The sequence below is a fragment of the Bombus pascuorum genome, chromosome 10, assembly GCF_905332965.1.
Source record: "Bombus pascuorum chromosome 10, iyBomPasc1.1, whole genome shotgun sequence".
NCBI classification, from domain to species: domain Eukaryota; kingdom Metazoa; phylum Arthropoda; class Insecta; order Hymenoptera; family Apidae; genus Bombus; species Bombus pascuorum.
In genome coordinates this window covers 12,082,145-12,107,715 of record NC_083497.1, presented here as the reverse complement: position 1 = coordinate 12,107,715, position 25,571 = coordinate 12,082,145, and the positions used below count along the sequence as shown (strand labels likewise).

General features: G+C 40.4%; 2 protein-coding genes across 6 annotated transcripts; both read left to right on the top strand.

The window, feature by feature from the left end:
- Positions 1-467: 467 nt before the first annotated feature.
- Positions 468-7,066, top strand: LOC132911495 (armadillo segment polarity protein). 5 transcript variants are annotated; one of them, XR_009659015.1, is made up of 8 exons: positions 722-911; positions 1,504-1,567; positions 1,653-3,289; positions 3,371-3,550; positions 3,644-3,946; positions 4,991-5,087; positions 5,496-5,557; positions 6,631-6,731. XR_009659015.1 is itself a non-coding variant. In XM_060968157.1 (7 exons), the coding sequence occupies exons 2-7, from the start codon at positions 1,531-1,533 to the stop codon at positions 6,813-6,815; spliced, it is 2,439 nt and encodes an 812-aa protein (XP_060824140.1). In that variant the 5' UTR covers positions 468-665; positions 1,504-1,530; the 3' UTR covers positions 6,816-7,066. The 5 variants fall into 5 exon arrangements, 4 of the variants coding, with proteins under 4 accessions (XP_060824140.1, XP_060824139.1, XP_060824141.1 ...); XM_060968157.1 differs by lacking the exons at positions 722-911; positions 5,496-5,557 and adding an exon at positions 468-665 and having other exon boundaries at positions 6,631-7,066; XM_060968156.1 differs by lacking the exon at positions 5,496-5,557 and having other exon boundaries at positions 6,631-7,066.
- A 147-nt stretch (positions 7,067-7,213) lies between these two features.
- On the top strand, positions 7,214-25,444 carry LOC132911497 (atrial natriuretic peptide-converting enzyme). The gene is made up of 14 exons (XM_060968164.1): positions 7,214-8,196; positions 10,116-10,239; positions 10,328-10,464; positions 16,955-17,138; positions 20,149-20,362; positions 20,898-21,269; positions 21,619-21,851; positions 21,942-22,148; positions 22,781-22,994; positions 23,155-23,300; positions 23,367-23,538; positions 23,945-24,192; positions 24,947-25,065; positions 25,182-25,444. The coding sequence occupies exons 3-14, from the start codon at positions 10,417-10,419 to the stop codon at positions 25,353-25,355; spliced, it is 2,331 nt and encodes a 776-aa protein (XP_060824147.1). The 5' UTR covers positions 7,214-8,196; positions 10,116-10,239; positions 10,328-10,416; the 3' UTR covers positions 25,356-25,444.
- The last annotated feature ends 127 nt before the right edge of the window (positions 25,445-25,571 follow it).

The following is a 25,571-nucleotide window of genomic DNA, read 5'->3' as shown; positions in this document are numbered from 1 at the left end:
TCTTTCCGATCACCAAGTATATACCAAAATACTCGGTTGTATCCGTAAATTTATTCATACACGATACTTACGAAACTCATGTAAATTGCAGATCGATTAATTTCAACTGGAAAAATAACTTGTACGTTTCACCATGTGTTTTTTATTTCCGTCGAGTTCAATTTGCATATAACCTTAAACTTAGAATGCAACGAGCGAGTATGCACATACTTACAGATGCGATTCTCGCGTCGAAAGGTGTGCATCGGTTGAAACAAGTATACGATTCAGAGGAAATAAATTAATTAGAGAATTCTCGGAAGTGGAGTAAACGAGTTTGAGTTAGATACGATCGACTATTCGCAAGGGGTAAAAATCGATAAATATTCTCCTACGGACAACCGAGCTAATCGAGGTTACATTATGGATATTGAGCACCACTGCAGACTCGAATCAGTGCAGACGACAGGTGGCGGTAGAATCGAAGGTTCCGCGTCGTTTTCCGCCATCTTTAGTTGACGGATTCGAGGCAAGAAAGGCCAAGAGCTCCGTACGGAGAAGAGATAGGCGGATTGAGCGTCGGGGGCAAACGGGAATTTGCTGGATCGAGCGTACGGTAGTGAGTCATTCGTGTCCTCGTTCGAGCACGATTCACGAAGTCGCCTTCGGTCGATCCTCGCTATACGGTAAGCGCAGCATTATTTTATCATTCGCCATTACATCGACCGATAGGAAAAAAATTGTCATTTCCGTGACGGCGGTGTTTACGCTGGGTGTGTCAAAGTGTTCTTCCTCTCTCTCCTTTTCTCGTCCCCTTTCTCTCTTCCATTAATGTATCGTAGTCAGCTCTCTTGTTGCCCCTTCCTTCCGTTTTCGCTTCCCTGCCACTCTCCGCACTCCACTCTCCGCCGCTCGTGGATCCTCGGAAAATGGTGATGCATTGCATTCTCAGAGCCTTTGTTGTGCCGCACGCCCACGCGCGTCCCTCTACCTTTGGAAATCGAGTATCGTTCGCGGCCTCGTGTGCATCTCTAGAGATACGATTTCCTACCGTATTCGATCGAACCACCGCGTCCCCCGCTCGTGTTCCAACGTAAAAGTGGAAGCTGCGACAACGCTCAGAGGAATCTTTCGATCGTGCCCACATTCCGCGTAGTTGCATCCTCCTTCCATTATTCGCAATACAGTGCACTGACCCTATGCGCGTCGTGGCGTCTTCAAAACTTTGAACGAGAAGACGAAACTTTCCCCCGTGTGACCGAAGACATTTTTTTTTCTTATTAGTTGTGCGCCAACCGACACAGAGGTGTATTCCAGTTCGTATTATATTTTCGTATTCCCTTTCACGATATTTACGCCACATTGTGCGCGTTTGAATATCGTGATAACGTCGTGATTACGCGTTGAAGTACTTTATACGTGCTTTAATGTTTCGTTTTCTCTTGTTCCTTTAAACTTATGCAAACATTATGCGAGCAATGGTTGCGTTATAAATGTGTATAGCACGGTTTTCTTCTATTTTAGGTGTGGATAGATTCTCCCGTAGGAGCCATGAGTTATCAAATGTCTTCGAATCAATCCAGACCAAGTGAGTAATCTTTTGTGGACAACCTATGACACATCGTGTATGTTACGTGGAGCATTTCTATCATTTTGTGCAATTAATTTTGTAGTGTCTCACGGGAATTATCAGGGTTTGGGTGATCTACCCATGGGATCTGCCAAAGAACAAACTTTGATGTGGCAGCAAAATTCTTACATGGGTGATTCAGGAATACATTCTGGCACTGTCACCCAAGCGCCATCTTTGTCAGGCAAAGAGGATGACGAGATGGAAGGTGATCAGCTGATGTTTGATTTGGATCAAGGATTTGCACAGGGTTTTACACAAGATCAAGTCGATGAAATGAATCAACAATTGAATCATACGAGATCTCAGCGTGTTCGCGCAGCTATGTTTCCTGAAACATTGGAGGAGGGTATAGAAATTCCTTCGACGCAGTATGATCCGGCTCAACCTACAGCTGTTCAAAGATTGGCCGAACCAAGTCAAATGTTGAAGCACGCGGTTGTCAATTTGATAAACTATCAAGACGACGCAGATCTTGCAACACGTGCAATACCAGAATTAATAAAGTTGTTAAACGACGAGGACCAAGTTGTTGTGTCTAAAGCAGCGATGGTAGTTCACCAACTTTCCAAGAAGGAAGCATCTCGCCATGCTATTATGAACAGTTCACAAATGGTAGCTGCTTTAGTTCGTGCCATTTCAAACAGTGACGACCTCGAATCTACCAAAGCAGCAGTCGGCACCTTGCACAATTTGTCTCATCATAGACAAGGTCTGCTAGCAATTTTCAAAAGCGGAGGAATACCCGCTCTCGTGAAGCTTTTAAGTTCTCCAATGGAATCTGTATTGTTTTACGCAATCACGACTCTCCATAATTTACTTTTGCATCAGGATGGTTCTAAAATGGCTGTACGGCTTGCTGGAGGATTACAGAAAATGGTTGCGCTACTACAGCGGGATAACGTCAAATTTTTAGCTATAGTAACCGATTGCTTGCAAATTCTTGCATACGGCAATCAAGAGAGCAAATTAATTATATTAGCTTCTCAAGGACCAATAGAGTTGGTACGCATAATGCGTTCTTACGATTATGAGAAGCTTCTATGGACGACTTCAAGAGCCTTGAAAGTGTTGTCCGTTTGTCTTAGTAATAAACCGGTGATAGTCGAAGCTGGTGGTATGCAAGCTCTTGCTATGCATCTCGGTAATCCAAGCCAGAGACTCGTCCAAAATTGTTTGTGGACGTTACGAAATTTATCGGACGCTGGCACCAAAGTCGATGGATTGGAGGGTTTATTACAGAGTCTTGTACAAGTTCTTAGCTCTACCGACGTAAATGTCGTTACATGTGCCGCTGGTATCTTGTCGAATTTGACTTGCAATAATCAACGTAATAAGGTAACAGTATGCCAAGTGGGAGGTGTCGACGCTCTTGTACGTACAATCATTTACGCGGACAGTCGGGAGGAGATCAGCGAACCGGCGGTATGCGCGCTTCGTCATCTAACGTCACGTCACGTGGAAGCGGAAATGGCACAGAATTCAGTCCGCCTAAATTACGGAATTCAGGTCATAGTAAAACTTTTACACCCGCCTTCACGTTGGCCATTGGTTAAAGCTGTAATAGGATTAATTCGCAATTTGGCGCTTTGTCCCGCGAATCACGGCCCGCTTCGTGACCACGGCGCGATTCATCATCTGGTCAGGCTTCTGATGCGTGCTTTCCCCGAGACACAACGAGTAAGTATCCCTTCCGAAGCGATTCCGTATATTCCACTATCTAAGTTAGAACGTATGTAAAAAAGATCAATTCCACTTTAGCAACAACGTTCATCCGTGGCAAGTACTGGAAGTCAGCAAACATCAGGCGCGTACGCGGATGGCGGTGTTCGAATGGAGGAAATAGTGGAAGGTACTGTGGGAGCGCTTCATATCCTCGCGAGGGAATCACACAACAGGGTCATTATCAGATCTCAGAACGTAATTCCGATCTTCGTACAGGTAATTTTAATATACATTCTCCTCAAAACTTGGTTTCCTTTAGCTTGCTCGATGTTAATAATTTGCTCTAACGCGCTTGTATCTTGATTTTAGTTGCTATTTAACGAGATTGAAAATATTCAACGCGTCGCAGCTGGCGTACTTTGCGAACTTGCCGCGGACAAAGAAGGTGCCGAAATGATCGAACAAGAAGGTGCTACTGCTCCTTTAACGGAGTTGCTTCACTCTAGAAACGAGGGTGTCGCGACTTACGCGGCAGCTGTGTTGTTCCGCATGAGCGAAGATAAACCACAAGAATATAAGAAACGACTCTCCATGGAGCTCACCAACTCTTTGTTACGCGAGGATACAAACCTTTGGAATAACGCTGACTTTGGGATGGGTCCAGATCTGCAGGTATCGTAATCCATACATAATACCGATGCATGTTTCGCTTATGCCGTGGTTAAATTTATTCGTTTATAAACACCTTGTAACATAGCCCCGATTGTTTCTTTCTTTTCTTTTTTTTTTTTTTTTTGTTTTCATTTAGCGGCATGTGCTGCTGCGATAAAATTTTAGTATATGCTATACCGTGCTAGCTTTCGAATAGTTTCTAGGAATAAACGCGTAAGCCGATTTTTGTAAGACAGATTGTCATCGGTTCGTAAGCTAATTTATTCAAGCGTTAGATTTCCCTTTCACACTTGGTTACATCGTGTTAAGTAAATTAAGCCACGAAGGCATAATAACGATACAGCAATTTTATCTGACTAGTAACAGGTACTCGCATACGTAATCTTCCCCTTCATGTAAGTTTAGCAATATATAATTAGATAGTGTTTGCAAAAGTGAATGTCGTTATCCATTATTCCAGTTCGCACAACTTAGGTGACAATTATGAAAATTAAATCGATTAGAGAGTAAAAATTTCGAACTTTAAACCCACATATCATAAAATTGGCGAAAAACTTTCGAGTATCAGCCATAATATTTGGACAAATTCTACGTATGTATTCACTATGACTCTCGTTGAAATCGATGCTTCAACCTTTCACGCTATTCCATATTCGCTGAAAAGTTTCAAACGAAATATGCCTAATGGAGCAATGGAACCTGTAATAAATGTACAGCGATGATTTTATTATGATATATCCTTAGATTGCAACGTTACGTTATGCATGAGAATGCGTTTCATCATCATTCGTGTTTCATCCCCCACCATAATAGATTGAATAACATAAAGCCATCCGCGATTACTTTTTCAAATGCTATAAACGCGTCACACGTTTACTCATATTCCACGTATTTTGTAATGCCTTTAAACGATGTTTTCGTACGCGGAGTTGTCGGTGATACTGCGACACGAGTATCTTGACGTATTACCCTCGCCGGCTGTTAAAGACACGCCTGTAAAGGAAGATACGTTTTGTGTTGATCTGAGCTACCTAATCTCTTCAGGACATGCTTGGCCCTGATCAAGGCTATGACGGTATGTATGGACAAGGACCTCCTAGTGTACACAGCAGCCACGGAGGTCGAGGGTATCAACCGCAAGGTAAGTTACGAGCCTTATCCTTTTTATCCGATTAATTTGCTTTCGGACGATCGATACGGTCGATCGGTCGTAGATGAATTTACAAGTGAATTATTACGGTGTTTCTTCCCCACGGTATTAACGGTGCGATCTTCGAAACTCTTGATACGCCTTGTAACGAATGTAACCCCCAGAATCACTCGCTATCAAGACCTCTTTCAAACGAAATGTGTTCCCTTCGTTTCTGCATCAGAGAATCACTGGTAATGCGAATATTCCTGTGCTCGTGTTCGTTTCCTCCCCCTATTTGTGCGATATACGAAATGAACAATTTGGTAACACTTTCGTTTCTAAAAAAGGAAAAAGAAAAAAAAAAACAACCGATGATAAGAAGAAAGCATTGCATTTAATTCTATGTTATTTTAACAGCAGCTTAACCCACGGACTTATATTAAAATACAGGCTATCAACAGTATCTCGCAGTAACATAGGTGATACTCAGCTCTTACGTACTGTTCTGTTATCTGCTTTAGTGACTAATCGCTAAATGTCTTCTTTCACACGCTTTTCATAGTTTATACATCGTATCTTATATATCCTGGCCATACGATACACGTTTTATTGAATTTGGTAAATATTACACATAATGCACGTTTTGTGAATGTTTCAATTTCTTTTTCATTTTTGTTTCTTATCAAGAGTACAACAGATTCATACGTAGCGTGTCTATTTATTTACTTTTTTACCTATTTATACAATGTTGTGCATGATATATTTGTATTTTTATCATCTTTCCTCTAAGTGAACGTACTTTATGGTGGAAAGAAGCATAGATAAGTATTCGTAAGTAATTAGATAAGATACGTTTGTCAGAAATGTGCTGTCGCGGAAACGAGTATTGCGAAGAAAGTTTGTTATCGAGTATTATCAATCATACGCGCGAATTCAAACTTTGGCTTCCTATTTGTCCTTTTTCATTTACGTTCAATCGAATGCATCTCGTCGCTATCATTCTACTCGTTACATGTCTCGAATTTAGTTGATTTCACGCAATCTTTTAACCTATTAACCGGGGAAAAGTCAATATAATTCTTTTACTTAGGAATATCCTATCTCTTCGTACATCCTACTTTTGTTAAAAATTAATCGTACCGTATTCATATTCGCAAGGTCTAAAGTCGATGTAACTGAAATATATTTCTCCGTCATTAAGAAACTTATGTTTGTCGCTAATTTTTGATTTCATATTGTAATTACGGAATATTTCTGTTCAAGGGACGACCCGGTTAATAGATTAAAAGTATCGGTATCACAAATCAAGAAGAAATGAAACTTCCATGATTTGGAATAATCGTTTGCTTTCTGTTCCTGCTTTATAATATCAGAGAACGAAAAGCAATGGTATCTCGACGAGAGAACCTAATGTCGCGATTATCTAGCAAGGTTGTGCTTTACTGGGTTGAGAATATTTTCACAGAATCATTGACGCTGTAGTTATTTTCGATTAAATGTAGTAAGGCAAAGGGCTACACGTTGGGTTCATTGTAAATTTTGTACGAAACAGGTTATGACCAGATACCAGTAGATTCGATGCAAGGGTTGGAAATAGGTGGAGGGTCGACATATGGCGCGATGGACACTATGGACGTAGCGCACGAGGGTGACCTGAGTTTCGATCATTTAGGAGAGCTTCCTGCACCCCCGCAAGATAATAACCAGGTTGCAGCTTGGTACGACACCGATCTATGAAATTGTGCCAGCATCGTATCTCGCCAGAGAAACGGATCCGTGAGGCTCTTAAGTAATTTCAATACGGACTAGTAGTATCATTAACGTAACTACGCAATCGTGGCGGTACTTTGCTTCGTTCGATGCTCTGTACGCGCCTCCGATCGCTGTCGATGTATTAGACTTAAGTGAGAGACACGTAATTCATACACACCATGTATATGTATCATTTAATTGCTCATACGAATAAACTGAACGATTAAGTATTCAAATCGCGTTAGCCGGTTTATTCACACCTATATTTTCCTTTCGACTGAAATTTATCAGAAAGTGTAACGTAACAAGATGGTTAAAGTCTTTTTGAGATACGTCGAGTTGTTTGTCAACGTGGTATATGTGAGTTAAGTGGTACGTGCGAGGTAGATTTAAGCCGTATAAGTTAGTTGTAAATGAATTTCCCGTTTAGGTATCTGGTAGTTTCTAACCATCAGATCGAGCTCGAGTTACCGATCGTCCATCAAACTAGTCCATAACGAGCATATAGGCAAACGAGCGAACGTGTACCATCGGTATTTAGCGAATTATTTAGAACTAATAATAATATATGGTGTATCAATCTAGCGTAAACTTTTAACAAATGTTTGTACATTTTTTGAAAGCGAAGATTCTCGTAAGTGTGTCGATCGAAAAATTTTTTCCTACTCGCTAGATTAATAATGTTATGGTTCAACCGTTTCACGATTAAACGTTTTTTAACATGTTTTAAAGATATTTCTCATTATGAATTATTGATAGTATACGTTATACATAGTACATAATTATATTATACATTATTTTACTTACGTAGCTTAAATACGTTTAGATTATAAGAATAGACCTAATTGTAAACAATTAGTCGGGCAACAGGTAAACGGTATATGTATATACTTGAGGCATTTCTACGAAGGAGAAGGGCGCGTGTACGTTTCTCGGGGTCATTAATCGTGGCGGTAGTCCGCCGAGTGCACATTCGTGTGTATACCACGCTCCCCGAAGGTTCGGTTGTCGCGTTAACGGTTATTTCTTTCTGTGATACGAAGAAAGAGGATCGCCTTGACGAGCGCACGGTTGCTTCGTAGAGTGTGAAAGGCCAACTTAACGTTCCCGACAGTCGAAGAGGGAAATGTTTCCGGTACGACCGACACAGCTGTCATCGAATAACAGCCATCCTTTTTCCAGTGAAACGAAACGGTGATGCTGTACGAATCTTGGTGTATATCTCGCGTGTACGATCATTTTCGTGAATAAATAAAATCGGATTGTGAGAAAAGAAACGAATAAAAAGAATGGTTCGTAACAGTGATACAAATTGAATGATCAACCAGCGAAAGATTTACGCGCACGAGGATTTACAAAAAGAAAGGTACGTTTAAAAATATATATATCTTTATATCTTGTTATTTTTCTTCCCCGTGTATATATATTTCCGTTTTTAATACGTTTTATGTTATGTTTTGTCTTTTCGTACTTTTATTTCTAGTTCTTTTCAGTACACTCTGTATCTTGTAATAATTTCTATAAAAATCACGTTACTTGTGTGTTCCTTTGGTATTTTCCACCTTTTTGTATTATTATTGTGTCAGTGATTTATTTTGTATTTCTTTATGTTTATTTTCAGCCCTCTTTAATATGTTTTGTATTTAATAATTTTTCTACAACGTTCATTTTCTTCGTGTTCTTGGAACGTTTCTCAAACGATTTTTTTCAAACGGCATGCTACGAAATATATTTCTTACGTGTTTACTTATCTTTCGTATTAATCCTAATCGTGTAACGCAGGTGGTACGGTCTTAGTCGTAATCGAAATCGATACTGTTTAAAGACAGCATTAATTTCCATCCGCGATCTACCCTTGAAATTCGATAGTCCACTCGTACGTTAAGAATGCGATATACTATAACGTAGAATTAAGTTCATTGACAATCTCCTGCTGTCTCGAGGATAAGAAAGATAGTAGCCAATGTTGTTTCACGGAATTCAGGATTTAAGTAGTTACCCTTGAAAAGTTAATCCGAACGAGCAGTTTCCAGCGTAGCCAAATTCCTTGGGAACAGGTTAAAGCTAAAAATATTCGTTAGATTTCTTTTTTTTTTACAACCTTTCACATTCGAACGTGGTATGGGACTTAACATAGACCACCGTTTCGTTGGACTCTTGGATATTCCGCGTCTTATTTATCAAAATGAACCGAGCTCTGGACTATCTGATATACAACTCGACTGCGGATATTTATGCAAATTTATATTCTTATCAATACCACCAAAGCTCCACTTACTAATTATTCTAGCGTTTACAATCAACATGTATGAAATTTAAGACATTTTTTAACGTAAATCACGCTGACTAATATTAATCGATCCTGCTGCGTTCTTTGAAACATTTCGACGCGTAATCGTGTTTTTCAAAAAATTCTATGAAAGATGAGAAACATGATTTGTCATATTTTCCACTCGTGGCCTTCGTACATACTTTCCTATGCGTTTTTGAATCTTTGAATCTCCCATGAATGTATAAAAATTCGCGATCTATGGGCTACGATCTCGCAGAAAATCATAGGCAATTCGATTATTCGGTTTTCTAGCGAAGCTTCGAAAAACGTCGCGTTGCGTCGTGTCGTATCGTGTCGTGGAGAACCGGTAATGACGTGAAAGTGCATCCAGAAGCGAAGGAGCGATCTAACCAGCGGGTCTCCGTTCCCCTGGCAGTCTGCTTTCGTTCGACACAGTCTCCTTGGCTCGTAGTCGGCTCCGACTCGATCGAAGAAATTGTTCCTCGCCAGTCTCGACTATCGATCCGTTTATGCGATCGAACGTAAAAAAAGAAAAATTCCTTGCCAATTTTCGACTTTATTCGTCTGGGAAATCGAGTCCGAATTTCTCATGACAGCTGTCTATGATTATTCCCGCGCACCTGTGTTAGATAGCGCTGGCCGATATTTTGCATCGCGTTATTAACAGGCACGTTATGGAAGAAAATAACAATTAAAAAATTGATAGAAGAAAGTGAATTGTCTGAAATCTGTGTAGACCGACTATACGTGATAAAAATTAAAGAAACTAATAAAGGCGCAACGCGACAGTGTCAAGTGCGTTCTTTCGGATAAGATTTTCGGATATCGCGTAATTTTGCGCCAAGTGCACTAATTGCTTCGCTCGTGGTATTGCTAAAAGCGGTCGGCGGCGCGTCTCGAATACTCGTGTTTGTGTATACGTGCACGCGTATGTTTGTGTTTGTACGCGCGCGTGTTACGTCCTGTTGTAATTGCTGACTTTTTTTGCATAGGTATCAAGAAGCGAACGATATTGAACCGGAGCGAGAAGAGGACAAAGCGTGGAAGCGCAAGTACATGGAACTAATCTCGTCGGATAAAGGTTGTTGCCTCGCAAAGAACGGACGATTATCGGAGGTATTTGGTACAGTGCATAGAAACTAAGAGCGTAAATCGATATTCGGGGGATAGTCGGCAAAGGCTAACGAAACGAAACGAAATTCAGTTTTACGATGACGTTGGCGCGCCTTCACGCGGCAAATATACCGAAGAAACGTTGACGAAGCTGAAAGGAATCGTTTCTACGGCTGAAAGATGACCGTCGCGATGGAGCACAAGCGTAAGAGCTCGTGGGATTCGAAGGTGAGACGAATGTGGCGCACTTTCCCCCTGTACGCGCTTTCCTCATTACCATCTTACTCGAGTCTCGCAGTTAATTAACTAGCTGGTCCCCGTGTGAAATCGTACGCGAAAAGAAAACGTAAAATCGATGAGAAACGATGAACGGTCGACAAAAATGCACATTGTTTCGAACGAAAGTGTAACGCGGAACGATGTTTCCTCCCTGGTAGAAACTTTCGGAATGGCATTAACACGCTTTAAAATAGGAGACTGCAAACGCGATCCGCGAAGAAATCGTAAGCTAAAGCTACGTGAATTATTTTTGCGGTTACGCTGCACGTGCTCATTAACCGAATTACTTGCGCACGCTGCGGCAAACTGATAACTTGCGCAAACGGCCGAATCACCCTTGAGGCGGAACGACGAGGTGTAAAAAGGAACGAAAAGAACTTTTATCGCTGTTATTCTTCTATCGGGAAGACCGCGTTGCTAACGCCAGAACTATCGATCTTTAATACGTGGCAATATTTTAATACTAATATTTGATATTTAATATTTGATCGTAGATACGATATATATATTTACTTAGAATTAACTCTTAATGTTTATAGAAATCTTTTCCGGGTATACTATGTATTAAGCGAAAGATTTTATATAACGTGTGACATGGCATGATTATCGTTATTAGACTGGATTTTTATCATTATAATAATCATAATTTTTATAAATTCATATTTTTGTGAATATAGTTAAAAAAAAAAGAAGATGGAACTTTGACCGAAAACTCTTTTACCCAGCAAATATTATTAGAAACGTTATACCTTGGGTATTTTTCGTATTACGTGTATTTCGTGGAAATTTGCACTTTTAAAATTCATAAAATTTAAAATTCGTATAAATGCATAAAAATCCACGATCTAAAAAACGGTGTTTGGTTGGCTGGGTAATTTTTGTGTTAATATCGGAGAAGCGTCCTGCAATGCGTCGTTTCTCCGCAGACTCATCGACCTTGTTCTCCATTGACCCCGAATGATGCGGCGTATGATGCCGAATACCTACGCACTCGATGGAGAACTAGGTTGACTGAAACAAAGAACGACGTGTTAGCTGGGTTCGGTTGCCTTGGGTTAAACCGACATCTCCTCTCTTCTCGATATACCGTTATTTCGCTAGTAACACCCAATCTATCGATTGGTATTCCGCTCGAGTTGCACGAATGACATTTGTCACGTGCTGCGTGACGGTTTTCAGAGAATTCCCCATTAAAACCTACGCTTAACGCTCACTTTTAGTTACTTGACCCTTTCGAGGCTAATGGCACGATACGTCCCGTAGTAACTTCTAAACAAACTGCTGGATTCATTCTTAAAACTTTTCCGACATCGCCGATTCCGTGACAAATGGGAAAGAATTAAAAATTGTGTTGAGTCTATGTTTTTCAAATTTGGCTGAATCACAAGTGTCTGTGTTACCATTATATTAATGTTGCTTGTTTTCCTAATTTAAGTTGCTTCTCTATAACAGACAGAAGGCAAACTTGCCATGTTCTTTCCCCATAGCCTTCGAACGAAACAAATTTATTTTTGAAGCGAGTTTTATCATCGCATACAGGTCTTTTCGTATTGTTCTTGGTTCGTTGCTATAAAATAGACATTTGAAACTCCTGATGAGAGTGATTAATATAGAAGGGTTAATAGTACTTGGCGGGTCAATATCCAATAGACTCTATCGATATCGTAAAGTGGAAGAAGGCGGAGGTTACGAAAGGCGCCGGACCTTCCTCCCGCCCGGAGAAAACGAGAGAAAACGATTGTCGTTGGTAGATAAGAGTCGCTTTAAGGCGATAACGATTGCTCTGCATTTAACTATTGGTCTGTTATGGTTAGGTGCACGCACGTGCTCCGTGTACCGGCACACCGCTAACCGATTGTAATTTCAAGCAAGCAGAACTCGTTCCTAGATTCTTGCTCTTTTGGAAAGGTAGTCCGACGTTTGGAATAACGGTAATAACGGTCAAGAAAGTCACGAGGAACCGGGCGAGCCAATGAAACTTGGTAGATTCTTTCCGTGGGTCGATGACACCGTTTCTTTCTTTCTGCGACAGACAGTCGTTCGATTGACGTCTACCTTTATCTCGAATTTCAAGAAATTCGTACAACTACGCGTCAATCGTAAGAAAGTGATAGAAGAGTACGTAGTACCATCCATAACTTGTTGTCGCGTATTGTTCGTATTTTTATTGCACTTTCAACGTTATAATAGAAAAACTATGCAGATTCTATATAATAGAAAGACTATGCAGAAAGACTACTGCAGATTCTTTACCTTTTTGCGTGTCCGAGTTAAAAGAGCGAAACGAGAAATACACACGCATCGTTCGGGTTTCACGCTTATCTTTGATTTTGCAATAATTTGAAAGCGTCGGCTTGACCGACGCCAACGGCGAAAATCGATAAAGAAAAACCGATCTGACGATCTATTCTTACGGTTGGACGATTATCGTTCGACTCTATCCTAGCGGAACAAGAATGATCGAACTGACTTTCACGAAAACATCGCCAATGGAAAGCGCTTTTCTAACGTGCAACGTCAGCTCTTGATTTTTCTCGGTCTTAAAGTCATCGACCGTGTCCATTAACGGAAGCCTTCTCAACTAGTTCGAGCGCATTTTAATCTCCTCGACCGATCTCTCTGGGCCTCGTCGTTTACCGACACTGAATTCTACTTTCCACACCTGATGCGCTCAAATTTCAATTGACCATTCTCGCCGCTAAGCATTCGATTAACCGGATGGCGAAATCATCGACAGCGATACATATCGAACAATTTGATATCTAAGTGTGGGAAATTCGTATAAAACGATACTCTTTAGATCGTTTTGGATCTGCGTAACTTCTTACGCGAAACAAATTTTCCAATTATAATTGTATTTGCTAGATACCTTCGCGATGAACATTTGTCCTTAATTTTGTAATGTAAAATACATCTTATCAGAAATGAGCAAATACTCGTAGACGGTAGTACACGCCTTCGGCACAATAAGATATAGAATTAAAATTCGTAAATTGACATCGATACGGTGTCTGTTCCAATACTCCAATTATATCGAACTTCCAATGAGTTTATGCCAGTTATCCTTCTTTTAATCTTTCTCGTTGTTTCGTCGCGGATCATGGGTTGCCTTTCGTCAGAAGTTGCCGTTCCTTTAGCGAGAAAAGATCGAGTCTCTTGACCTTTTCGCTGTATTGCATCGCCGAGGAAAGAATTACTTTTACCAACCAACAGCGAACGCGTCCGCTAGAGAATTTTCGTTTGCCACGGTATAATTTTACAACCTCGTATCTTCCATGATTGATCGTGTTCGATTAGCACAAAAGGTATAAGCCTTATTGCGAAACGTTGCTTTATTAAATGAGCGTTTCCTACGAAAACTCTGATCGAAGGCTATTATCGAATTAGGTTCGAAGAATACAAAGGTTCCGTGCTCAAACTTTCATTCGACTTTCGTAATATCTCTGCGCGCCATTGTTCGCCAAATACACCCCTCGATTGCTGTTTCTTACGTAACACGCGAACAAAATCCCCATTTGCTTCGAACGCCGCCAGATGTATTTATTCGCTTCTGCCGATCGTTCCAATCTGTGAGTCGCAGTTTCCTTAGAAATAATCGAGACGAGAGGATGGTTTTTACGCAATCGGACGTAGGCGCGACGAAAGAGAAGGAAAACTCAAAAGTTTGGTATTCGATTTGCGAGGGAAGGGAACACGTTTGGCTTTCAGACTACGCTGGAATTCGCTCACACTACGTTGCAGTATGAGTGCAACTAACGCTGTAAGCGTTAAAATGCCTTAGTCGATTTGGGACAGAAGTACACGAGTGTTGTTAACATCTGTAGTTTAAAGTTTCCTTTCAATAAATGCTATTCTATTGTACATATTGTAAAATGTTCTATCTAGCATTCTGTCGTGTTTCCAGATACGTTCTTTACTTTTCAATCCTTTAGAGACGGTCGTTAATCGCGAAACACGGTTACCGTGAATGGGCGACGTCATTTATTGATAACTGCATTAGTCTTGTCATTTTTCTACGTTTGGGGAGACGGTTAATGGAACTGTAGGATTACTCAAACATTTAGGTAAATATATACGTGTCGTACAGGCTGTTACAGAACAATAATTAAATTTTTTTTAATCTAACGAGAAAAAGACAGTCAGTCACGCACGATAAAACTTTAGTTTCGCTCCGTTTCAAGATGATCGAGTAAGACATTGTAAGGAGAGCAGTTTGGTATTTGTGCGGTGATCGGAGCGCGTCGAAAGGAGCATCGAAACTTGGCATCGGCAGAAAAGGTACGATTCTCCGGTTCTTTGGTACGGAGCGTGTGCCAAGCGTAACATTTGAACGAGGGCGTAGGCCCGTTTGTGGCGCGCCGAGCATTCGCGCGAGTGCACGCGAACCGCGCTTGTGTTGGTGACGAATGTGCACGCGCATCGGTGGCGGGACGATTACACGGCCGTTTACACAGTTAGCGCGCACGTCACAGAAGATAAGCTCATTGCTCCCGACTATGAATGTGGATTGTTCGACCGATGATCGTACATTGTGCACAATACGCGTCAGTCACGAAAACCTACGCTTTTACTATGAATAATAAATAAATAGTAACAAATAAGGGATATAGTAAAAGCGTTAGCTCTATGAATTCTATGGGCACATCGAGACACATATTGTTAAAAAGTAATACGATCTTTTATTAAGAAAAGGAAGTCGAAAGATATGAAATATAATGCGTTACAGAAATTATATACGTAAAGTTGTTATACGTGAAAATATTCGTAAAAGTAGTAGACCTAACATTAATTACGATAATTAAGATAGTTATTAATATCGCGTAGATGGCCTAAATAAGCGGCGATGATGTTCTGCTATGTCAATGACGTTGAACAAATTAGAGATTTTGTAACTTGTAGCGTAATTTTATACCAAGATTCTTAAATCTTACAGTTGAATGTTTTAATTCATTTCATTCCTTTTAGAAATGTATTAATAATCCTGTTGGTATTAAAGTATAAATAATTTTGCGGATGCAAATTTTTAATTTCTTTAATAAGATAGATACAACGTCCGATAGGTAGACTTTCGTGACTGACTCTGTAGCGTGTAAAGACTATATCGTGTATCGTATACTTGTACGATAGATAGTTGAATGCACGCGCAAAATCGCACGCAACTGGGATCTGACCGAGTGCATGAAACGCGGTTACATAACGCTTAATAATATTTCGATAATTAGCACGATGATTACCCTGCCATTTCCACCGTGACATGCTTACTAGCGTCTTAAATTACTAGATGTAAAAATTAGTCCGATGCATTAGTAGATAAAGGAATTTCTGCTAGATTCTACATATAAGTATCTGTTTGATCATATTCATAGAGACACGATCCTTCGTACACATCCTCGCTCTAATTACATCGTATCTGGAAGAATTAAAATCGATCAACTTGAAATTAAATCGTTATATTTTAGTTTCATAATTGTAGAAATATCTAGATGAAGATCGTCCCAACTGACAGGTTAAGCGACGTTCATTATCTCTAATTAACACGATAAAAATCGCTTCGGTAGGAATTCTTTCGCGTAGTCCGTAAGCGGAAGTAGGAGAATTGTTAATGCGAATCGTGCCTCGCCAAGAAATCTTAGTAATCCCTGCTCTGTCGTGTCTAATCCAATCTAGCGAGAGAAGAAAGGAGGGGTACGATGAATTCCCAACGTTTCTCTAAGCGAGAAAAGCAGTACCAGCGACATACATCTTAAAATTTTAACTCTTTGCATTCGGAATGCAATTTATTTTGGTAGAAATTTTTTGGGGCGTAAATACAAGATGTATTATAAAATGATGGGACCCATTTCTGGCATGGACAGGATGCAGGAAAAGCAATGAAAAAGATTCATATGCACGCGTGTCCCGCGTATGATCTTGTTTCAAATTTATAGCCATTTTTGAATTTCAACGATCCGCAATTGCTCGCCTTCGTAGAAAGTGCTCGAGATATCCTCGGTCTCCATGCAAATTTCCAGTCGTATCAAAGAATTCCGCGACTTTTTTATTCCTTTAATCTGTATATTCTCGGAGTGGGTCTCGTATCATAACATATCATGCTACACCTTGCATATCTAATTTATAAAGTTATTATACATGCTACGCTTGTCGAGTAATAAAATAGTTTTCCAAGGTTTGGCAGTTACAGACGTCAGTTGCACGTTGGTTCTTAAAAATCAAAATACTCGTCACGAGCAGCTATGATGATTGTTAGACGGGAAGAACTTTTAGTACGTCGTTCGACAGTTATCGTGGAAGCTTAAAATCTAAAATTTCCTCTTCTTTCTTAGTCGACGAAAAGGAACGTTAAAAATTCCCCGAGTACACAGGGTTAATCGAGCTTTCTCTCATAACCTTCTTTATCTTTCTTCACGCTAGCAGCGACGAATCGACCTTTCTTTTTCAGATATCCGTAAGCACGGTAAGCACGAGAAGATTCAGTCGTGCAGGAACCCCGAGTTCGATCCTGTCGTCGGACAGTGACATTCGATTTACGAGGAAGCTCGGTGGACAGTATCGTTGCGGATGCTGCGTGTTAGCCGCGTTCTTGCTTTTCCTCCTCTTCTCTGGAGTCTCCATATATCTTGGCTGTAAGTATAACACTCGAGTTTCGCGCTATTTAAAATAGGAAAGTAAAATAGGAAGTCCGTATCAAATTGCTGGAAATGGTGTGTTTGCCTAAATTTAAATGTGCTCAGCCAATACTCGTGAAATTTTATTCTGTCGTTAATTATGAACCAGACTGAAGAAGAAGATTAAATATATAATATGTATAATAATTCTCCGTCAGCATTTTTCGTCTATCTCTTATATTATATCTTCGATTAAAATATATGCGATGCGTAACATAAATCTTGTTGTCGGCTGTCGTGATTATTGATGCTTTTCAAGATTATGTCGTTTCTTTTGCTAATTTATGCTGTGTTTCGTAAATATGCCGGCCTAGGGGCTTAATAATTCCTAGTTGCTGTTTGTCAAGCACAGAAGGTGCAGCACGAGCGAGTACGAAGATCGCTCAGCCAAGGAATTCGAAGTGCGCGGAAGGTTTCGTTCGTACGCTTTCTCCGCGGACTTATACGCGATACGACCGATGCCGTAAATGAAATTACTGCACGGTTAACCGACGCTCTGGTGGACGTGAAACTACTTGGAAATGCATGACGCTTGTTTCGCAAGACGGACGAACTCTTCACGGTGTACGAACATTTTGTCAAGCGTAAAGTGTGATCGTCTCTCCTCGTTTGCAAGAACTTGCGTACGTTCCGCTTTACGGATACGTGTACTTCACCTTGAAATTGCTTTCGATCGTACGATGAAGAAGCAAACGAAGCGTAGCATGCGTCAGAGAAGAGTCTTCGTCTAATTGATGCAGATTCGTTGTTAATATTCATACGTAGATAACGGTGAATCCTGATGAAGGGAAGGGTTGGCGGTAGAACAGGTGGATTTAAAGGTTCAAGTTATAGTATTTTACGCGACAGATGGTCTCTGAAGTGGCGAAATTTCTTGAATGTTTAAGCGTTTGAATAGCTGCCTTGGTACAGAGAAATAATATACATTGGCTTAGTGGGAACTGCGTGCGAATACTTGTCATGGAAAACTTTTATGTTCACATTGTACGTGTTATGTGAAAGGTTTTCAAATTTTGTTAGCATTGTAACGCGACACGACTGTCTGGAAATGTATATAGAAATTATATAATATTCATTACAACATATATGTATTTAGTAGAGAGTTAATACGCAGCACGAATAATCGTGCAAATACCGATTTATTACTTTTTTATTTTCAATTGTTAACTTTACCATTATCTGGTATAGATCCAAAATTCCGATCGATCTGCTACGCTTCCCTTATAATCCGATTATACTATCGTGTTTCGTACGAACCCAGCAGATGTTCTAATGCCTATGAGCAGGTGTACCTGGCTGTATCTTGTTGAGGAATCGTTGCTACGATCTGGACGTGCGTATCCTTTGGTAACCGAAGAAAACCGAACAAAAAGAGGAAGAGGATGATGCGGCCAGAGCCCATTGAGGTCTTTCAGCGTGCAAACATAACGGTCCGACCGAGTTACCGAGAAAATACGTTTACGTACACAGATCGAATCTTTTATTCTCGAACGATCTACGTATCCTTCGATGAAGTTACTAGAATTCTCGGACGGGAACCGATTTACGAGAAAGGAAAGCGAATACAGTCGTGACGAAGCATAAAGTCTGCGCTCTATAATTCTTGTAGTATACGGGCAAAGAGAGGCAAAGGTCGAAGAAGATGCACGATCGCGTGGAGGTCCAGCAAAGAGGCCTTGAAAGTAGCGAAGCTAACGGTCTGACCGAGTTGTCGAGCCGTCCTGCCTGTCACCCCTCCAACATTCGACCTCAAAGGGGGGATCCGTGTCCTTGAATCATTTCGATGCTTCATCATACTAACCGAATTCTCCTTTCGAAAGTATTTCGCGTTCAAGGAATCGCGAAACGACGTGGCACAGACTGTCAAACTCATCCAGTGATTCACGAAATTATTCGAACACTTCTTTACCATAGCAAACTTTTATCGTACATATGTGTTATAAATATCTTATAGCTTCTATATGCAGTTCCAGATTGGTTGCAAAAGTTATCAATTCGATCCTGATAGTCGTGTGTCGTTGCGGTATCGACGAAATTTCAAAAAATTTCGTACAACCTAATACATGCGTAAAAATCGTCCATGGTAAGCGTTAGAATACTCTCGTACGTCATTGTATTATACTGGAAATCTGTTTCTGAGTATAATGAAAACGATGTTATTGCTGTCGACGTTGCTTGCGCGATAGAGCCACAAGCCGCAGAAGATCGCTCGCTTGCCGCAAGAAATTGTATCGCGGAGCGAAAAAATAATCTCTGTGGAGTAAAAATAATCGACCAAAGGCACGGTGAAAGGTGAGCCTCCAGCCGTGTTGCTGTTGGTGCCCGATTGCCCTCGATACTTTAGTTTATGTTTACGGTATCGGTCGAATATTAACTAGGAAAAATTGATAGCGGTTTTTAATATAAAAGAACGGCTGACGCCGCGATTGTACAGACACGTGTCATTACTATCACGTTCGAGAGAACGTGTTGTTTCAAGATGGAGTATTAGAAAGTATCATTTAGCAATCTGATGGTCGCAAGATGGAAATCGGCCGATTATCCCGGAGTGAAATCTGTTTATTTCCCTTTTCCCGCGCCCTCGGGTAACTGCCAATTACGGTAAATGGAATCGATCGATAATTGACGACATTGTAGATAACAGCCGGTTTTCGTTTCATTCTTAAGGACAGCGCCGTGACATCGATTGATCGCTGTCCTGTACATCGCAATGTAAATTACAGATATTTGTGGGAAGCTGCAAGGTTCCACATGTAAAGTTACGCATAATATAATTGTGCTCCATCGTTCAAGAGTATCTTATTTTTAATAAGATGCATTTCAATTATAAAATTACCATCATCGTTTAAATTCGAAAATTTGGAAACTCGAAGGTCCAAAGTCAAAATATTTGGAAATACGATGCAAGTTGAAGTAATTGTTTGACTTTGCGATATCATTCGGTAGCGTTTAATCTATGTGTTTTCAGACACGTTCCTAACATCGGATCCCCCGGGTGATCAGATTTTCTTGGCGACATTCCGAGTAATCGAAGGTGATTCCTTCGTTTCGGAATTGGCGGACCCCTCTACCGAAGCCTTTCGAATACGAGCACGAGAGTATCGCGATCGACTTAATCTTATCTTCCGCCGCAGCTGGCTGAGAATCTCTTTCCTCGCTGTGGAGATATTGGCGCTCGATGGGTAAGCATACTTGCGGATGATCGTGGGTTTACATGTTTCAAACACCGAAACGGTAATTTAACCTTCTATTAAAATTACTATTAAAAACTGAACTCACGAAGGAAAGTTTAATTCAAAAAATTTCTCTGCGAACAAGAATACATAAAACTATCGGTTTGCGATGATCAAGGAAGATTAGTCTTTATCATTTATACGCCAGTTTATTAATTTAGACGCGATATCTTTAAAACAAATGCGTGGTTGAGTACTCGAACGAGTAATTACCAAGAGAAATTCACTTTTCGAATGATATCATAGGTCCATTAAAATTGATATGTTTCTATCGAAAAGGAAATTGGAATTCGAAGAAAGTCGCTGATTTGCTCGATTCCTTATCGTTATTTTCATAGAGAAACATCGAAAGCCGAGTTATCTTCCCTGAAATTTTACCGATCTCACGAGCAGGAGAAACCCAACTATCTTCAAACTTTCTCTTGACTTCACACTATCCATATTTTTCTAACCGGCAACCATTTGTCGCAAATAAACTGTACAGATCCGAAGGTGAGAATTTGGCGGTACATTTCGAGATTCGATTCGATCCACGATACCAGACAATCAGCACTGCCGATGTCGTGGAAATTCTTACGCGGGAGATCGATTCTACAACCTCGAAATATTTAACAAATCTAACGATCGACTCGCAGAGCCTCGAAGTTCAAGAGAGCTTGACAGCTCTAAACGCTCAAGTCGCTCAACAAACGACAGTTTCGACACCACCACCAACCACCACACCACCGCCTCCTAGAAGATGCACCAGCTTGGATTTATCTTACTGCAAACATCTCCCATACAACGTTACTTCGTATCCGAATATATTGGGACACCGTTCATTGGCTGACGTGGAGGAGGACGTGATCGCTTTCAGGTGAATATCAAGTCGCGATCTCCGAGTAAAATTTCCCAAATAGAGCAAATATGGCAGAGGCGATGCATCGTTGATCTCTTAAAGATGAGACAAGTAGATGACAGTTACATAAATTTAATTAGATTTAGTTAAGTTAAATTGTCTGAAATGATGTCATTAATACGTAAAATGGAAAAGGCTTTTTTAGAATTCGAAAAAGTAGAAATAATATATCTATTCTTCCGATATTTCATTCTTAATCTATTTCTTATTTTACTAAAAGAAAGTCGAAGTAATGGAGAAATTCTGGTGATCCAGTGTGCGACAATCACTTTACTCGATCGTTGTTAATACAAATTTTCTGTCACAGGGAGCTAGTGGATGCGGAATGTTACCGATTAGCGTACGACTTTGTGTGCCAAGTATTGCAACCAGCCTGCGTATCGAACCAACCGGAAGACCTGCTACAGCTGCCATGTAGAAGTTTCTGCAGAGAATTCTGGAGCGGATGCGGCAGCCGACTTCCGGACAGAATTAAACGCCTACTGGATTGTTCGAATTTCCCGGAGTACGCGGACCAAGGTGGTTGCAGAGCAAAGCCAGGTGAACGATCGTAACCTTTTGCTTGCCAAGCAACGCGGAAATCATCAAGTGTCACGGACCCTTGTAATTACCGCATAATCGTTATCGTAGGATGCGTGCAAGCGCTTCAAGCGAAAGCATTGTCACCGAGAATTTGCGACGGCGTGATCGATTGCCCTGACCTTTCCGACGAGAAAAATTGCGCTTATTGTCGCGACGGTCATATGCATTGCGGTGTAGGTAGAACTTGCATTCCACGTAGCAAGAGATGCGATGGAAAAGCGGACTGCGCCAACGGCAGCGACGAAAAAGATTGTCGTATGTATGATCAGTGGAAGCGGCGTAGAGAGGTCGTAAAATCGGGCCGAAGTTAAAGTTTATGAGATTCGAGAACCGACTCAACTGGTTGATAACGTTGGCGGAACATAAGAATTTCTTATGCTATTCGCGTAATCAAATACTCGCGTGCACGGTTTAACAACGATCGATAATAAGGTGCTAAAGGGTACATCTTTATAATTTGTTCTCTTGAAATGCTAATGCACGTCGATAGCTAAATATATCTTAATTTTGAGATACAAGTAACTTTACACGCGCTCATACATATATACAAATACTTATTTTCTATGTGTGATTCGTTAAAAGAACTAGAGAAATAAATGTTAAAGAGTTAAAGAGAAATATTTTTTATGTATCGTGTAAAGATCATGTACAAGATCGTAAGACTGATAGCTGCGTGCCGTTCACAGTCGAAAGGCGAGAATTTAATAAATAATAAAATATACGTGATTCATTAATAATTCCGACATTTGTAATTCGATAAAAATCTTACTATCACTCATTGACGACAGCCTCGTTTTTTACGACCTCGCCGTGTATATCGTTTCCACATATAACATCGTTCAGCGTCATGCATCGTATACTCGTTCTTGACACCGTATATTCTCCAGTATCCCTAGCACCAAGTATTCGATCCGTGAAATCACAACCTTCGGATACACCGTTTGCCGCAAAGTATAACAGCGAAGGGTACGTGGTGTTCAACGAGAAGGGTACTATCGGAAAGCTTTGCACCGCAAATCTGAACGCGACACTGCCAGGAACGGAAATGGAAACCGTTCTTCAAACTGCCGCCAGCTCTCTGTGCAGTTTACTGACTTACACGTGAGTATAATACCCCGTGCTTTGTCTTTTGCGATGTACACAAGCGAGCTGTAATTTGAGACGCTGGAACCAGAAAGATGTGAGTGACATTTTTCTGATATCGAGCGAAATGTGTTAAGAAATTTAATTTAATTTAATCGAAGTCTCTTACTTTTCACAGAGGGGTAAAGTCCGTAGAAGTTCGAATCGACGACGAAGAGGATGTTCAATACGTACATATGGAGGATCCGTCGGCAACAGAGATTACGTTTGTTAGAGCACCCTGTCCGAGCAAGGAAGTCATGTACGTCCGATGCTCTGAATTGGGTACGTTGTAAGAGCTGTTATTTTCCTCAAGTTCACGCTAATGTATACGATATAACTTACGTTTAGAGTGCGGTGTACAATCTCTACACGCAAAGAGCGGTAGCCGAGGACTTAATAAAATGGCCGAGCCAGGAGATTGGCCTTGGCACGTGGCTCTGTTCAAGGAAGATGTACACGTATGCGATGCTACGCTCGTGGCGGAAAATTGGTTGATTACAACGGCGTCCTGTTTTCAAGGGTACGTTCCACTATTCCTGCATACTTCGTTAAAAAGTTGAAGTATTTGTAACGTTATAATCGACTATTTGATTTTCAATGGCTCGCTGGAAATACAAGGGATGATCTCTTGCGAGAGAGGCTGCGAAACAAGTTACGGTTTTATTCAAAACTTTTTTAATTCGTGTTTGATATAAAGATTTATAAAATAGTTTAAAAAATATGCCCTTCTTCTTAACTGCGTTACATTAAGATATGCTAGAATCTAGAAAATTGTACTTCTTTCTCATATGTTCGTCCAGGATATTCATACGAAGGCGGAGTTATTTGATTATGCGAATAACGCGTGTCATTATTAATCCAGATAACCAAAATTCTACTATAGCAACCTGTCAATAGTTTCTTCTTATATAATAACTCGGTTACAGTCAGCCAAAGGCAGAATGGTCCGCAAGAATGGGTACTGTGCGCCTCTCGAGCACGTCGCCGTGGCAACAAGAACGTAGAATCGTGGGTATGATCAAATCGCCGGTAGAAGGGAGTACGACTGTCCTATTGAAACTCGATCGACCTGTCACCATGTTTTCGGATTTCGTAAGACCCGTATGTTTGCCTTCGAGTCAGGATCCACCAATGAATGCTACTCATTGCAACACCCTTGGATGGGCTAGAAATCGTGAGTAATCAATAGCGTGATGCACGGGATTCTTGCAATCGAACAATGTACATCGGTGCAACAAGGTCGCGTTATTTATTTCTTCGATGGGTTACATAAGAATGCGTAATTATGCGTACCGCTTATTTGCCTCATTCGTTGCGTCGACCTTACAATCAGAGGGATGCGAATGTGAGATACTGGTTGCACATTATCGTTGACAAGATCTTCTTGATTTTAGCTCAAAGTGTTATGTAGATACTATTACCTTATAAATATGTAATTACCTTTTTATGGTACTGATTTATTGTCTCGATATGATGAAAAGCAGCTGTTCGTTATTGTATAACCCTTGTATAACGAAACCAGTAGACACGCTGAAGCTCCATTTGGATAAAATTGATATTCGCCAGACTAACGCTTCAAAAGTGTCATAATAGATATATTTTTGATTGTTTGCAAAATTGTATTCATCTGTTTAAGTTTATATATTCTTAGAAGGCTTAATCTTAATTTCTGATTTATTATAAATTCTCTTTCCCATTTATCAATAGTCAGTAATTGTAAACAACATTAAACTGTAACTGACATTGATATCAAGAAATTAACGATACAATAATCATCTGTTTTTCATGCTCTCGACGTATTATTTCACTGCTTGCTTCTTAGTGAATTAACAACATCAGAAATTGCGAAAGCTTGGTATTAAGGAAAGAGAAAACATAATACATTTAACGTTTCTCTGTTTCTTAAAAAAAACATCTTCTTTGATTAGGAGATCTACTACAAAGGGTACAGCTTAAGCACAGCGCGATGGAACAATGCGAAAACATCAGTATCGCGTCCGTGAATAGCGTCTGCACAGAACCGGCCTATTCTACTGACGATTGTAACGTAAGTGAGCCACAGCACATATACAAAAGACTCGTTTACCTTTGTTTCTCGTATGACGTGATCTTTCGGTGTTCATACACTGTCGGGAATATCTAATTACTGTTTATTGTACACAGGAAGAAGAGGTCGCCGGGAGTCCTATGTTATGTCTTCAGCCGGATGATCGTAGATGGGCGCTAACGGGTGTCGGAAGTTGGCGAATAGCTTGCTCGAAAGCTGGTGTCGAAAGGCCACGATTATACGATAAAATTTCCTCGAATATCGCTTGGATAAAATCTACGATAGAATAGATTATTTCCTAAAATAGTATTTAACAAATCAATATGAACTGACTGGGACTGAAATTGATATTACAATATACATACGCGATGTAGAATTATTTCATCAAATTTTCCTATCATATCTAACAGACTGTAAAATACGTATTGTAAATTAGCGCGTTAGGACGTATCATGTTATCGTGGGATACATTTCTCGTCTCTATTGTATAGTTTCGTCAAAGATTC

Bases quoted from the DNA above. Each gene is read 5' to 3' on its own strand.
- LOC132911495 (XM_060968156.1), top strand. The intron at 3,947-4,990 runs GTATCGTAATCC...TAATCTCTTCAG, and splicing joins GGATGGGTCCAGATCTGCAG to GACATGCTTGGCCCTGATCA. The intron at 5,088-6,630 runs GTAAGTTACGAG...TGTACGAAACAG, and splicing joins TCGAGGGTATCAACCGCAAG to GTTATGACCAGATACCAGTA.
- LOC132911497 (XM_060968164.1), top strand. From the start codon at position 10,417: ATGACCGTCGCGATGGAGCACAAGCGTAAGAGCTCGTGGGATTCGAAG. The intron at 21,852-21,941 runs GTGAACGATCGT...TCGTTATCGTAG, and splicing joins TGGTTGCAGAGCAAAGCCAG to GATGCGTGCAAGCGCTTCAA. The intron at 23,539-23,944 runs GTACGTTCCACT...ACTCGGTTACAG, and splicing joins ACGGCGTCCTGTTTTCAAGG to TCAGCCAAAGGCAGAATGGT.